The sequence below is a fragment of the Cyanistes caeruleus genome, chromosome 16, assembly GCF_971803275.1.
Source record: "Cyanistes caeruleus chromosome 16, bCyaCae1.hap1.1, whole genome shotgun sequence".
Lineage (NCBI taxonomy): Eukaryota > Metazoa > Chordata > Aves > Passeriformes > Paridae > Cyanistes > Cyanistes caeruleus.
This window is the reverse complement of record NC_141716.1, coordinates 16,066,194-16,081,966: the sequence shown is the minus strand read 5'-3', so window position 1 is coordinate 16,081,966 and position 15,773 is coordinate 16,066,194. Positions and strand designations below refer to the sequence as shown.

The window sequence follows — 15,773 nt, the reverse complement described above, 5'->3', positions numbered from 1 at the left end:
TCACCAGGTGAGGTCTGGTGAATTTAACAACTCAACAGATTGGGAATAGCACGGAGATACACAAAAAATAATGACAATTAATGACCATCAGCTCCAAACATCACCCCTGGCATGGTCAGAGACATTTGGTCTGGGACAAGAGAGGTAAGAAAACCATGAATGAGAATCTAATTAACATTGAAAGCAAAGAGATTTCTGCTAGGAAACCAAATACTGAGAACTGCACAACGTGGGACCAGTGAACATTGAACCATGAATTTCTGTGAGTTTTGACTGTATAAGTATGTAAAAATTCTAGTAAAAGTAATGAGTGATGGAATTATTTTCTCTGCACACCTGGGCAATGTGTGGATGAAATGATTTGTTGCACATCCTGACCAGAATAAAATAATGCCTTTGATTCTCTAACACTAAAAATGCTGTTGAAGAGTTTTTGTTTTTCCCACAGTTTCGGTGACAACTAGGTGGTGATCATGGAAAAAAATTGATTTACTGCTGGCACATGACAAAACCTTCCATCTCCTCACAGTCCTCAAGTGTGAGGAGACTGGTGGGTTGAGTCTCATGAGAGCTGGATAAGGACCCCTGCCACAGTCAGAGGAGTTGTCTCATCTTTTTGAAGTAGCAATAAATGTTTTGCCACCGAAGAAGGAAAAGGAGAGGAAGAAAAAAAATGTAAATCAAAGGTAGCTTTTCCCTTGGGAGTTTAAAAGAATCTTTGCAGGGAACAGTGGATAATAAGGAAGGTGGAACATCTTTTGCTAATGCAGGAGAGCTCTTGACCTACCCAGTTCTGCTGAGGAATGAAATGAGTGAGAGCCCCAGAAGGAACTTTAGATACAGTGGTTATCAGTCTTGTTAAGGAATTCAGTCCATTAAATGAACACACTTGGGCAGAGAAGTTTCAGCAGTGCTGAACATGCAGAGCCCTCCCCAGTGAGCTGGTGCTAATGAAATAAAGCCATTAGAGGCCCCGAGTGACCAGCCAGCACAGCTGGGTGACGTCTTTAACTGCTCCCTCCTGCACTCACTGCACAGGCAAGGTCTCTCACAAGTCTGTGGAGCTCAGCAGACTCTCAAGTGATGCTTTTTAAATCCTGAAGTGGCTGTCTGAAAAACAAAACAAAAATACCCGCAGACAGGAGGCTGTGCTTCACACAAATGGAAAAATCGAGCCCAAGGGGCAGCCCAGCAATTCTGCCTGACTCCTCTCCCAAGGTTTGCCAGCTCATCCCTTCTCCACCCTGCCCAGGTGCCAGGAATTGACTCCAGGGACGTTGTGGATCTCACAGAGGTGGTCAGGCAGTCCTGTGGCAGGAGCCTGTGTCACTGCCCTGCTCTGGAGCCACTGCCCACAGGTGGCAGAGAGGAGATCCCATCCCATGGGATGAGTGTGAGCAGCTCACATCACTCTGAAGGGCATAAGAACTTATCCAGAGAAGGATTTCAGCACTGAGTGAATACATATTAATGTGTCCTCATAAAATCCTCCATCAAACCTTATTAAAGGATAATTCAGTTTCTGTCACTGAGAGCGGTTGGACTCTGCCTGGAGGGAACACCTGACCTGAAATGCAGGTTCCTGCAGGGCTGTGTGCTGCAAAGCCTGCCCTGCTGCCCCATGGATCAGGCAATCCTGGGGGCTGGAGCAGCCAGCCCCTTCACCCCAGGAGGGACTGGGAGGAACTGGGAGGAACTGGGAGGAACTGGGAGGAACTGGGGCCCGTGGGAAGCACCAGCTCCCAGCTGGGATGCCCAGGAGAGCTCAGGACACGTCACAGAGTTCAGCCATGAGGCAGCACTCCAGGATAACCCTGGGATAACAATTCCTTCAGTGACAGCAGTAGGGCTGTCTCCTGCTGGCTGTGCTAGCCAGGCACGAGCATTCCCTGCAGTGAGTGCTGAGCACACAGGGATGGACCAGGAGCACAGAGAGGCTCCTGCAGCACAGCTGCACAAATTCCAACATCCGCCACCAAACCTGTGAGGATGGAGCCACCCAGAGGTCCCTCCCCTGCTCTGACACCCCTGCTCTGCACAGCAGCAGCTTTCCCTCTCTGCAGCGAGCATTGGCTCCAGCTGGCCAAACAGCAAAGTTGGATTTGAAGCCCCTGAGGATGCTGCTCATGGGAAACCTCCCCCAAAAAGCAGCACGAGCAGCCCCTCCCTCCCAGCACACAAGGAAAGGTATTTTTGGGGAAGCAATAAGAACTCCCAGCATTAACAGGACTGCTCCTGGAACATTTAACTCACCAGCTTCTAGCCAGGCCAGGGAAGGGATGAGCAGATTGCCCAGTAAGGGCAGAGTCCCACAGGGAATTCCTGTCCTGGCTGCCCTGGGGCACCCAGCACTGACTCCTGAAAAACAATCACTGGGAATTCCCACTGTTAGAATCCCAGAATGGTTTGGGTTGGAAGGGACCTTAAGGATCATCCCACCCCCTGCCTTGGGCAGGGACACCTTCCACTATCCCAGGTTGCTCCAAGCCCTGTCCAACCCAGCTTTGGGCACTTCCAGGGATCCAGGGGTAGCTCCTGTGGGCACCCTGTGCCAGGGCCTCCCCACCCTTCCTCAGAGGGAAGAATTCCTTCCCATTTAACTCTGCTCTCCGAAGCCATTCCCCCTTGTCCTGTCACTACATGCCTTTGTTTAAACAAAGATAATTTCATTTAAAAAAATAGAGAAAAAAAAATCTTCACAGGGTGAAACAGATCAGATTCTCAAGGAAATTCCTGTCCCCCAGAGATCCTTTCCTTAACAGACGTGGCCATCTTTTTTCTTGCTCAAGGGCAAAAAGAATCCCCAATTCTGTCCAGCCAAAAGAAACAGTTCTTGTTTTGTGCATCATCTGAAACCTCCACAAATCCACATCTGCAGGGAAGGGATCTTTTCCAAACCCAGCTTTTCAAGAAAAATATCCTTGGCATACCTCTTTTCCAAACTTCTTCAGCCTCCTCTGTGCCCACAGCTATGCCCAGGTTAAGCTTTCCTGGATGCTCTTCCTTGCACTTCCAGCTGCTCCTCAGCTGAGGGAGAAATCAGGGATTTTTTGAATAAAAAACCAATGACAACTTATTTTTATTTTAATTATTTATTTAGAAGCTTGAAACTTGCTTTTGTATTTACTATAATGTACAAAAATCACAGCAATTCTCTTTATGCTGCCCTGTCCTAAAGGTGTGCAGGCACAGCCATCACAGCTGGGGGGGAAAAGCAGCTTTTGCTATTAAAAATCAACAAATGTGGCTAAACCTGCTCTTGGGGGAGGAAAAAAACCTAAAAATGCTGAAACCTTTAGCATAGGATCGAGCTATGTCGTGTTCTGGGGAGCCCCATACAAGCCATGGGCATCCAATGCCCCCCAAACTCCAGCCCAGGGGGTTTGAGGGGCTCCCCTCATCTTCCCTCTCTTCACTATCCCTCCTTTACAAATACCAGCTGATTTCCTGAATTATTTCATGGCTGTGGTGGGAAGAGACATCATCTTTCCAGGCAGACACTGAGCACATTGCCCTGGAGGGGCACTGGAGGGGCATTGCTGGCACCTTCCTCCTGCCAGGGCAGCCTTGCCTGGCCCTGGGGAGAGCTGCAGCTCCCTCACCGAGGGCAGAAGCATTCCAGGGTCATGGCTCTGAAGGCTGGGAGATGTCCCAGTTTCCCAACCATTCCCAGTTTGTTCCATGCAGGACAGGGGGGGCACAGCCCTGGCACAGCCTCGTTTCCTTGCCCCCATTCCCTGCTGCCTGCCAGGGGCTGTGGCTCAGGGCTTGGCTTCCCAATCCATGTTTCCCTCCAGCTGCAGTGGCCAGGGGCTGCTGGAGGCTCAGCTCAGATCCATGGGAAGGTGCCAACCCTGCAGGGTGCAGGACATTGCCGGGGCAGCTCCTCCTGCAGGAACCCTGTGGGCAGGGCAGGAGCAGGGAGCAGCCACACACAGCAGCTGCTCCCTGGATTTTGCCTCCTATTGATCAACCCATACAGAGTTTATTTGCATCGAGGCTGCCTTGAGGCTCATTAGCGCTGTGCTAATGAGGCCCCTGCACAGTCGATGTCTCTCAGGCTCTCTGGAGCATCCCCCATCCCCAGCCCTGCCCGTGGGACAGCTCCAGAGCCCAGCACAGAGCAGCACACGAGGAGCAGCATCCTGGGGGAGCAGGGACGGCCAAAGACAGCTCATCCCTGTTCCAGGGCTGCCCAACATGCCACTGTGACTCTGTGGGACAATTACCAGCAGTAGCAGGAGTAAATCATTTCCTTTCTCAGAGAGAGGGGTCAAGGTGCTCCAGTCCATCTTTTTCCATATTCCAGGAGCTCGGTGCCAGCCAGTCCATCTGCAGCAGCTGGGGCAGGCTGTATCCAGCTGATATAAACAGTGCTCCAAACAAAGGTGGTGTGTGTCTAAGAGACCCTGGAAAACCTCTCCCTCCTGGGAGTTGTTGGAGGCACAAATGGATTTCTATTGTGTTATTTCTGGAGAGAAAAATAAGGGTGCAATAATAACAGACACCAGAAAAACCTAATAAAACCAGAAAAGGTCTGGAACTGAACCACAGTGGACAGAGACAGGCAGGGTTGCCACAGCAAAACACTGAGCAAAGAACAGAAATTCAACTTGCATTAAGCAGGACAAGAGAAAGCCCCAAGGAAGAGTTGCCAGTTCAAAACCCTGAGCTGACTTTAGATTTAAAACCACAGCACTGCCAAGCTTTCTGCACCTTCTCATCTGCTCCCTTTCACCTTCAGTTTGCTTTTAGAGAACAAGAACCTCCCTGGCTCCCATCTGACACCACACAAATCGGTGCTGCTTCAGGCACTGCTGCCACACAAACCCAACCTGAGCTGCAGACCCACACCGTGAGTGATTCCCACGCTGGAATCATGGGCAGCAATCCACCCCAAAAAGCCAGAAGTGCTCTGGCTGCTGCCTTGGCAGGGGGCAGGAGGTGGTGGAAGTAACAGGGACATTCAGAGCAAAATGCATTGATTCTCCTCGCAGTAAAAAAGGGAGCTGTGCCCTGCTGTGGCAGGAGGGCAGCTCCCTGCAGCCTCAGGCAGCACAATCCTCATGTCCAGCCTGGCAGGGTGAATGAAACAAGCAGCAGCAATCCATGGTGTGGTGCAGGACAGCCCAGAGGCCCCACACCAGGACACCATCCCTGAGACTGAAAACTCGTGTTTGTCCAACATCACTGAGCCTGTGGAGCAGGGGGAAGGAATGGAAGAGCAGTTTGGGGGCTGGGTACCCTCACTCTGGGCTTTGCACAGTGACTGCAGGGCCAGTGTCCCAAGTCCCCTGGGATCAGCCTCAGCTTGGCTGAGCAGGGCTGTGCCCCAGCCCAGCCTGCAGAGGCAGGAATGGTGCCAGCCTGCCCCCCTGGCACAGCCCTGGCAGCTGCAGCAGCAGGGGATGGAGCTGATGCCTCAGTACCCCTGCACAACGTTCCTGACCTTGATCCAGCACAGAACCAGAGCTGCAAACACCCCAAACTCCACTTCATTGGCTTGCAGCAGCGTGCATTTACCAAAGTCTCTCTTTGCTGTTGAGTAACAACACTCAGCTGCAGGAAAGTGCAGTGTTACTGTCACCTAAAGCTTGGGCAGGGCAAGAAAACATTCCTCCATTCTGTGCTGCCACTGATACACACCCTCCTTCCTGCTGACTCCCACTGTCTCCCCTAAATCTACACCCCCACCTTGTAAACATCCAACAATCCTGTGTGCCCACTTCCCTTTTCCCTCAGTGTGCAGTGGGCTCATGTAAAGCAGGTGGCTTCTGAGCACCTGCCTTTAGCTGAAGCTCTGCTGCTCCCATTCCCTACCCCACAGGACAGTGGCCCCATGGCCTGGCTGCTCCCCAGCTGCTCTGTGGTCTAGAGACAATAATGAGAGATAAAAGGAGATATAAGGGGGCTTATAAAAAGGGAGGACATTTTTTAACATCAGATAGTGACAGGAACAAGGGGAATGGCTTCCCACTGGCTGAGGGCAGGGTTAGATGGGATACAGGGAAGAAATTGCTCCCTGTGAGGGTGGGCAGGCCCTGGCACAGGGTGCCCAGAGCAGCTGGGGCTGCTCCTGAATCCCTGGCAGTGCCCAAGGCCAGGCTGGACAGGGCTGGGAGCAGCCTGGGACAGTGGAAGGTGTCCCTGCCCATGGCAGCAGTGACACAGGATGGTCTGCAAGGTCCCTTCCAGCCCAAACCATTCTGTGATTCTGTGATTAACTGTCCCTACTACAACCTTGCAAAAAGAAAAAACCCACCACAACGGAAGTACAATTATATTCTCTTTTGTCAGCTGCAAAATGTGCAGTTCATCATGGGAACCTGACCATTACAAACTGTTAATTTTCAGTCACTGTTTTTGAGCAAAAACATAGGATTTGCAATTATAACAAAACAGAGGATCCAGCTCTGGAAATCTGATCCTTTATCTCATGCTGGCTCTGCTCTTTAACAGCTGGGTGACCGCAGTCCAGGAACTATTGCCTGTCACCAAAGTGTTCACTTTCTTTTACACCAGGCAAAAGAGTGTCAGCAGTAAATACAAAACCATTCAGCAGAATGGGAGGAACAGGAATGAGACTCTGAGGTATTGGGTGTAGGAAGTGGGAGGAATTCTGCTGTGGCTTTGAGCCATCTCCCCAACAGGTAAATGACAGCACAGTGAGCACCTGACACAGCAGTGCAACACGAGCCCAGGAAGAGCTAAACTTCAGTTCACAGCCTGGGTTTGGGCTGCTAAAATCACTGTGGGATTACACCCCTGAACCACAGGTGCTCTCCAAGGAGGGCATCAGCTCCAGGAGGAGAGGGGAGCAGGGATGCAGAAGACAGCCGAGTGCAGGAGGATCGTGGCAGTGATAGATTTAGGGTTGAACTCCATGATATCAAAATGTCTTTTGCACCTTTAATGATTCTGTGACTTTGTGTATGTTGTTTGTGTTCTAGGAGGAGATGCTGCAGAAGGGCTGGGAGAACCCCAGGGTGTCCAAAGCAGCCACGTGGCAGCACTCAAACTCCTCCAACACCTCTGGTCTCCTCACAAAGCTCAGCATCCTCCTGGGTTCCCCACATCTGCTTCTCCAGCAGGAAGAGGATCAGCTTTAGAAACAGCCTTTAAGAAGCTGGCAGGGTTGGAAATGAGAAGGAAAGGGTCATTTTAGAAGCTGTTTGCTCCTAAGGGGGCCTTTAACTCAGTCCACCTGCACACCCTCAGGCAGCTCAACCACCACAGGAGCACAGTCATCAGGCTCTGCCTCAAAGTCCCACTTGAATTTCTTTGTCAGGTGAGCCTTGAACTTCTCAGCCTTTTTCCTCAGAGTCTCATCCACAGCAGAGCTGCATGTGCAGGAGAACAGCACCTGAAACAAAGAGCAGAGGTCAGGGAGAGCTCAGCCATGGCACCAGCTGGGCATCTCCTCCCTACAGAGACACCAGGGAGCACCAGGAGAGAGCCAGGTTGGGATCCACCACCCTGGGACTACTCCAGCTGTGTGGGAACCCAACCAAAGCCCACACCTCCCACCTTCCAGCCCAAACCCATCCTGCCTTCACACCACTGAGTCAGCACCAGAAATATCTGCACTCAGGTAAGAACTTTGTGTGAAGCAGGAGTGTGTTTGTAACTGAATTTGTACTGTGGAATTCTGAAATATGCCAAAGTGTGGGCTAAGAATTAAATACTAGCAGGCAAATTTCCAGCAAGTGTCCAAAAGGCCAGTAGATAACTGCACTCCTCATTTCCATGGGTAGAGATCTCCCAAAGTATTTCTGTAATATGGTATTACCAAGACTTTATGACAGAGAGGAAACTTAATGAAAATACCTTGAATTTCAGAGAGGAATGGGAGCTCTCTGGAAAAAGCCTGGTTATCCCCAGCACAGCCATTCCCTTGTGCACAGGGTGCTGAAGTCTGGAAGAATCTGTGCTTTCCACCCTCAAACACAAACCCATTAGCATGTCACAAATTCCCAGCCTCTGCTGGTACCTCAGGGGGGAAGCCTCTGTGTGTGATTAACAGGGCACTAAGCCCCAGAGCCCAGCTCCTACCAGCCTGGCTCTGCTCCTCCTGAACTTGTGATCCAGAACTAATTTACATAAAAAGAAATCTCCTCTGGGGAAAACACAGCCTCTTATTTGGGGGAGACCTGCTGAAAACTGGATAAAACACTGACAATGAGCAGCAAAGTTTGCTGCTTTGTGGATGAACATTTGCATTTTCCTTGCTCATTCTACTGGAAAACTGCCTCTTTCTAACAGAACTCTTACACAGCAATGCTGGTAGGGAAAAAAACGATTAGAAGATTATACTTCCCACTTCTTCATTAAATTAGTTATTTCACCAATCTTTCCTTTTCTTTAAGCACTGCTAGGGCTGCACAGTCACTGGTGGCTGTGTTGTGCTCTTCTTGCCTTGGATCAGACTCCAAAAATGAAGTTGCTGCTTCCAGCAGGAGCTGCACAGACACTGCCCACGGGCAGCTGAGGCAGAGAATTGTGATGTCTGTGTGTAAAGTGAGGGGTAAGGCAAGGCCCAGAGCTCCCCTGGCACCACTCTGGGGAAATCCCAAGGGAGCAGAAATGGAGAACTCTGAGTGAGGAAGTTTGCAGAGCTCTTCTCTGTCACTGGGAATGTGGTGACTCCTGCAAGGGCTTATGGTTGATCCTGACACCAACTCCTGCTGAGGGACGGACACAGAGAGACAGAGCCCAGGGGTGGACTCAGCCAGCCAGAACCAGCAACAAGGGCTGCCCAAATTCTCCAAGTCCCCTCAGGGGGAGGCAATGGCTGGTTGCCGTATTCTGGGTACTCCTCTGAACTGACAGCACTGCTCTGAGCGTGCTGCAAACGCAGCTGGGCTGTCCAGTCCTGTAGTGGGATGGAAAAAAATCTGCCAGCAGAAATAAAATATAAATTCAAACTGCCCCCAAGACTTGTAAGAATCCCAACTGAAAAATCTGAAAGCACTCAATTAAAGCAATGCTTCCCAAAGCATTTTACCCAGCAATTAAACCCAAACACCTCCACCCTCCCCAAAGTACAGCAAGAACTTGGGGTTAACAAGGAGAGGAATGGAACTGGGAAAGGAGAGGGAGCACCTGTAGCACAACTGCTCACAGCCTCCTGCAGGGCTGGTTCCCATTGCTCAGCTTTATCAGTAGATACCTTGGGCTTTTTTTGCTAAACTAAGGCAGTTTGCTGTGCTGCCAGCACAGTCACCATCAGTGGGAGTAACTGGTTTCACTGGGGCTGAGCCACAGATCTGCCCCCACCTGTCTCAGCAGCAGCAGCATCTTCTGCATTTTGGAATAACCATAAAGTCCCTCTGGATAAGAACTTGACTACAGGAAATCCTCAGCTATGCTAAGGAATGGAAAAGCTTCTTAAACACTAACACTGCCCTTAGCTCAATAAAGCTTTGCTGCAGCTTCCCTGCATGCTGAGCAAACCATTCCAAAAATCATCATCATTAGTCCTTCATGCCAAAGTTTTCTGTGTTGTTTTTCCTTTTAAAGAATGAATGGCATTTTGGAAAAATTAAACAGACATCACATTGCACTTGCCCACCCTCTTTTGTAGCTGTTGGGCTGAATTTCTTCAATTTTTGCCCTCTGAGTAATGGAGAGAAAAAGTAAAAGTGAATCCCTGTGTGCTTAGGCTCCTATCTCCCATGCATCTTAACTCCTTTGGCAGCTTCTCCCCAAATTTGATGGCTACTCCCCCTCCCACTCCCATTTCCCAGGGAACAGCCACAAACACACCTGTAAGGTGCTGGTTAAAAAGTTGTCCTGGGAGACAATGTCCACAAAAAAATCTGCTGGGATTTCGTTGAGCTGGTGATACAGCACGGAAATGAGGTTGATGTAAAGGTCTTGGTACTTCCCTATTGCCTCCTCTGAGCGGCACAGGATGTTCAGGAGTCTTTTCCAGTGCTCAAAGGCATCGTACACGTTCCCAATCAGGAAGCAGATGAAGGCAAACTGCAACTCAGCTGTGTGGGTTCAGAGAAGGGAAACAAAACAAAACAAAACACGTAAGACTAAACAGATATCCTGGGAATGTGTCCTCCCCAAAGCTCTGTAAATGATTTCCTGGTTTGGATTTTGCAAAGTGCATCCATACCTCAAACACTGACCCTGTGCTGCTCTTCAGATGGAGCAAAGCAAAACAGGGCAGGACACCTTGTAACTGTGATTATCAGCACTGGAGAGGGGCTTTACAGACAGCAAACAACACCAAGAAACAGACCCAAACTCAAACCAGATCCTGCTGTTATTCTGAGAGTTCAGCCTGCCTGTGCTGAGTGTCCAGCACCACATGGGACTGCAAACACCACTGTCCTGGCATCCTGGGAGAGGTCAGCAGTGCATCAATGAGAGTGTTTGCCTTGTTGAACTAAGAGCCAGGGCTCATCACGCTGGATGCTTGGCATCGACTGTTTTGCCACCATTCCCTAAGATAATTTGTTCTCTTTACATCCTAGAGTTATCTTTGGTAATTTTGAAAAAGAATAAATTGTATAAAGTTAACAGACAAAAAATGGATGAAGGGATAAACAAAGGCTTATTCCAAACCAGGATTCCAGCTGGGAAGCTGTGAGGGATTCTCCCTCCATCCTGCAACAAAACAAAACCCTGCTCCAGGACCTCCACAGACCCAGCATTTATTTGTAGCACAGGTTGCAAAATAGGCTGGGGAGAGGTTGAGCTCTGGGAGGAGCTGTGTCCCCACAGCAGGGCTGGCACAGCCCGGACACTGCCCAAGGGGCACACGTGGAGCTGGGCCAGGGAGGGACCAGTCACTGCAGCAGGAACCAAAACCAAACAGGAACACGGGGCTGGGGGTGCCCATCCCCACCTGATGCTCCCAGGACTCTGTATGAGGTTCACTGAACAGGTAAAGTGCCAGACACCAGAGCCACCTGTGACTGCTGCTTTTGACTTAATCTGGGCTGCAGCACCATGTCCTCACAGGAGACAGTCGTGGAACAGAATTTCAGAATATCCTGAGTGGGGAGGGACCCACATTGCCCTGCACAGACACCCCGACAGTCCCACCCTGGGCACCCCTGAGATGGGAGCTCTGGCAGCCTCGGGGCTGTGCTCATCCCTGGGGAGCCTGAGCAGTGCCCAGAACCCTCTGGGGGAAGGATCTTTCCCTGATATCCAGCCTAAATTTCCCCTGACAGTTCCAGCCTCGGATGCTCTCCCTGGCCACACAGAACAGAGATCGCAGCTGCCCCTCGGGAGAAGCTCTGGCCTCAGTCTCCTCCAGGCTATGGGAACAGCCCCTAAGGCTGCTAAAAACTCCACAAACTTCTGTGCTGCGCTGCAGAGCCCTCGTGGGGCAGGGAACAGGCACAGATTCCACGCTGGAGCCGAATGTTTGCCCCGCAATGGCATTTTCCCCGGGCGGAGCTCACCGAGCAGGCCCAGCGGCCGGCCGGGGTAGCGCTGCTCCATCACCCGCTGCAGGGCGTAGCTCAGGTCCATGCTGTGCCGGGTGATCTCCTCGGGGGTGGCCCCGTCGGGGAAGGCCTGCCGGGGCAGCTCGGAGAAGCGGATCTGTGTGCCGGCCCGCGGCCGCATGCGGGGCAGCCGGGCCAGGCCCTCGGCGTAGCTGCGGCACTCGGAGCCCAGCGGGGGCCGGCGCTGCCCGGCTCGGTCCCGCGTGTGCCGCCCCGCCGCCTCGGGCAGCACCTCGGCGAAGGCGCAGATCTGGCCGCTCTCGGGCTGCAGCTCCTCGGCCGCCGCCTCGCTGATGAAGTTGCTCAGCGACACCCACTTCTTCAGCGTCTCGTAGGGGTAGGGCCCCAGGAAGGGGTCCAGCTCCCGCAGGCTGTCCCGCAGCGCCTCGCCCTGCTCGGGGGGCTCGGGCCGCACGGCCTCGGCCGCGGGGTCCCAGCGCAGCAGCCGCACCTCGCGGCGCCGCAGGCTGAGGAAGCGGCCGGAGCGCGGCCCCGAGTCCCGGCCGGCGCCGGCAGCGCTGCAGTGCACGAAGTGCAGCCCCGGCGGCACCATCTTCACCCCGCGGAACCGCGGCCCCACGGCCCACGCGCTGTAGTCGATGCCGAACTCGGTGCCCTCGGGCACGTCCAGCACCACCACGGCCGCTCCCTCGAAGAAAAGCTGCCGGGCCAGCTCGGGGTCGGGCCGCGGGGCCGCCATGGCCGGGCCGCTCCGCACGGGCCCGGCGGGAAGCGGCGCCGGGCGGCCCTGCCCGGATATCCGGGCCCGGCGGTTCCGGCCCGGCTGCGGGAGGAGCCTCCGGCCCCGCCCGGCTCCAGGGGCTCCCCGGGCTGCGCTGGTGCCCCGTGGACAGCGGGCACTGCCCCCGATCGCCCCCGACTCGGTCCCTGTGCCCTCCGGCCGGCCCCGGCTCGGTCCCGCTGCCCCAGCCCATGGCCGGCTCTCAGCCCGGCGCTGCTCCCCTTTGCCCCTCCATGGCTGGCCGCTGCTCCCCGCTGTCCCCAAAGCCGGTCCCCAGTCCCCCCGGCTGGCTGCCATTCCCCTGGGCCCCCGTGGTCCCAGCCCGCAGCGGGACAGACGGACAAGAGCCGTGCCTGGCACTGATGGACAGAGAGACCCGCCGGGGCAGACCCTCAGTGTGAGCAGGACAGACACTGTCCCGGCACCACGTCCTGCTCCCCAGGACACAGACAGGGCCGGGGTCCCTAGAGAGGGGCAGTTCCCACCCCGGCCCTGCACCCTGAGCATTCTCACAACCACCCTGGCTCACAACCACGAGTGTCCGAGGTGTGTCCGAGGCTCGGCCCCTGCCGTACGCTCCCAGCTCCACCAGCCGCAATTCCCGACCTGGCAACATCTTCATCTGCCCTGGGTGCGGTGAGATCCCTGCAGAACTGCTTCCAGCTCTGGGGTCTGCAGCACTGCAGAGACGTGGAGACGTTCCAGCGACTCCAGACATGGACGTGGAGATGCTCTGAGAGCTGGAGCCCCTCTGCTCTGGAGCCAGGCTGGGAGAGCTGGGGGTCTTTACCTGGAGAAGGCTTCAGGGAGACCTCAGAGCTCCTTCCAGGGCCTAAAGAGGTTCCAGGACAGCTGGAGAGGGACTTTGGACAAGGGCCTGGAATGGCAGGACAAGGGGAAATGGCTTCCCACTGCCAGAGGGCAGGGATGGATGGGATATTGGGAGGGAATTGTTCCCTGGGAGGGTCCAGAGGTCCTGGCACAGGGTGCCCAGAGCAGCTGTGGCTGCTCCTGGATCCCTGGAAATGTCCAAGGTCAGGTTGGACGGAGCTTGGAGCAACCTGGGATAGTCAAAGGTGTCCCTTTCTGTGGCAGGGAATGGAAAAGGACAAGCTTTATATTCTCTTCCAGCCCAAACCATTCTGGGATTCCATGATTTCTACAAGCTTTCCTTTAGACAAGGCCCGGTATTTCCACGTGCTGTGCCTCTGGTTGCAAGGTTCCCCCTTTGCTTCTCCATCCTCTCAGTAGGAAAGAGTCCACCGAGGTCCCAGGCTGATTTAGCATCAAACACATTTATTTCACTTTTATTGAATACAAGAACAGTGAGCACACACGCATACACCACCGAGCACTGAAAAGGAGTATGACCAAAGGGGGAGAGGGAGAACAAGGGAAGAGAAAAGGAGAGTTAGTGAAGGAACAACAGAGCGTTGCAGTTGGTTGGTAAGGTGCTTCTCAAATAAAAATAAATACTATTATTATAATTATTATTATTATTATTATTGTTACTGTTATTATTATTCATGCAATTGCAGGCCAGGTTCAGAATGAATTTGTGGGACTGGGTAAAAACAGGCACTCATGTCTCCCACCCCTTTACACAGAAAAGGCCCCTGGAAGAAAACAAGCAGTGGCCAGCTATCTGAAACGGAGCACTGTGATGGGCAGGCTGGGGCTGAGCAGCAGAAAGCCACACCTCACCAGGAGAACAAGCAGTGAGCATTTTTCTTTCCTTTTTATTTTTTTTCCTCTTTTATTTTTTTAAGAAAAAAAAATGTTTCCGACGCTGCCACCCATGGACACACTGCGGGAGCCAGGGGCTGTTCACTGCCAGTGGAACTCACACAGCCCAAGCACACAGGGAGTCCAACTCTGTAGAGCTGCTCAATCCCACGGGAACCATCGCTTCCCAGACTGTGTACAACGCCAAAAGCAACTCTGGAGGGTCACAGTGGCCTCGGGTGGGCTGTGGAGGTGCCCAAGCCAGGTGGGCTCCCCCAACCCTGAACTGTGCCATGTGCTGGTGAACGCCAGCACGGCAGGCAGACCCTGGACCTCACCACCCCTGGCAGTGCCACTGCTGGGCACAGCTGGCTTGGGTGCATTGTGAAAACAAACGAGAGAAAAGGAGGCTCTTAGTGACTGCCTGAACTGCTCTTAGGCTGGGGCTGTGCTCTCTGAAGGCGCATGGCTGGAAGCTGGGGATGGGCACTGGCACCGGCAGCAGCCCCTGTGCTCTTGCCTTCCACACCTGCAGCAGAAACCTCTGCCAGGAGAACAGACCCTGGTGAGCAGCTGGTGAGCAGCTGCCAGGGAGCAGCTCCCTCCTGGGACAGTGAAGGTGGGAGCAGGATCTGCCCACGGCATCCTCGTGGCGCAGGCACTCCTGCTCAGGCATCCTGCGAGCCCTGGCAAGGCCTGGCAGAACACACCTGGTCCTGGGCACAGTCTGTGTGAGGGGTGGGAGACTAAAGGCAAAATGGTGCAGAATCATGGGCCCTTCAGTTTCTGCAGGAGCTAAAGACAATTCCAAGAAGGAAACCCATTTCTTTCCTTTCTGGTTTTGGTTCCGAGCCTACCCGAACTGCCTGGTTCACAGTGTACGGGGCCCTGGGCTTGGCCCACGATCCCCTTCCAAAGGCAGCCCTGGAGGAGCCTGCGGCTGAAGGCTGAGCTGGGAGCAGCTCCACTGACGCCTCCTGGTCTCTCCCACCCAGCCTGGGATGCTGGGGACACTCTGCAGGGATGGACACAGCACGGTCCCTCCGCTGCCCATCCCATGGCAGGTCAGGGGAGCACTGCCATGGCCCTGCCAGCGCTGTCCCCAGCTCTTTGCCATCACACCCCTGGTAGTGGGGGAGGCAGGGCACAAGCAGCCCCTCTGCCTTTGACCCTAGTACAAAACTCAAGTACCTCCATTACTGGGATCCAGAAACAAAGCAAACCCACCCCACCCAGCGGCACGGCTCTGCAGGCTGCAGGGGACCCCGAGCGCTCAGCCCCACCTCGCTCCCCGCTGATCCCGTGGCTCAGGGGGCTGGGAGCCCATCCTGCCTACAGCTGGTGGAGCTGGAGCCTTCCCTGCCCCTCCAAAGTTCACCACCACACACTGCAGATCAGCTGACAGGACATTTCCTTCCCTCGCCCTCTCCCCTGCCCCCCAACCAGCAGCAGCCAAAACCCTTCCCATTCCCTTCTTGCAGGACTCAAAGTCCCATGTGTGATCTAAGAGTCTCCAAGTACACCAACCACAGTCAATCCAAGAGTTAATGATCTTAAAATGCTGGCATCATCTGTACCAGCACTGTCGAATTATTTCAGCATTGTTCCCTCCCTCCCCCTCCGTTATATAGAATAATATACAGAACTGAAATGCACATCCATATGAAACCCCACAGGCTGCTCATTAGAGATGAGAAACCATGTACATATCATTTGCTTTGTTTGAAATGAAACCCATTCCTAAATACCTTCAGAGAACAAGAGGTTGGACAAGTGCACAGAGAAGATAAGGAAGGGAAGGGGAAGAGTCAACAGAACCCCCAAAAAATGCAAAA

The 15,773-nt window shown here is 53.5% G+C and overlaps 1 protein-coding gene across 1 annotated transcript; it reads right to left on the bottom strand.

The window, feature by feature from the left end:
- Positions 1-6,273: 6,273 nt before the first annotated feature.
- AAR2 (AAR2 splicing factor) lies at positions 6,274-12,242 on the bottom strand. Its single transcript, XM_023939984.2, has 3 exons — positions 11,427-12,242; positions 9,766-9,995; positions 6,274-7,363 (listed from the first exon to the last, which is right to left on the bottom strand). Exons 1-3 carry the CDS (start codon positions 12,169-12,171, stop codon positions 7,196-7,198), a joined length of 1,143 nt encoding a protein of 380 aa, XP_023795752.2. The 5' UTR covers positions 12,172-12,242; the 3' UTR covers positions 6,274-7,195.
- Between the last annotated feature and the right edge of the window lie 3,531 nt (positions 12,243-15,773).

Bases quoted from the DNA above. Each gene is read 5' to 3' on its own strand.
- AAR2 (XM_023939984.2), bottom strand. From the start codon at position 12,171: ATGGCGGCCCCGCGGCCCGACCCCGAGCTGGCCCGGCAGCTTTTCTTC. The intron at 9,996-11,426 runs GTGAGCTCCGCC...GAACCCACACAG, and splicing joins CCGGCCGCTGGGCCTGCTCG to CTGAGTTGCAGTTTGCCTTC. The intron at 7,364-9,765 runs GTGTGTTTGTGG...TCTTTGTTTCAG, and splicing joins TTTTAACCAGCACCTTACAG to GTGCTGTTCTCCTGCACATG.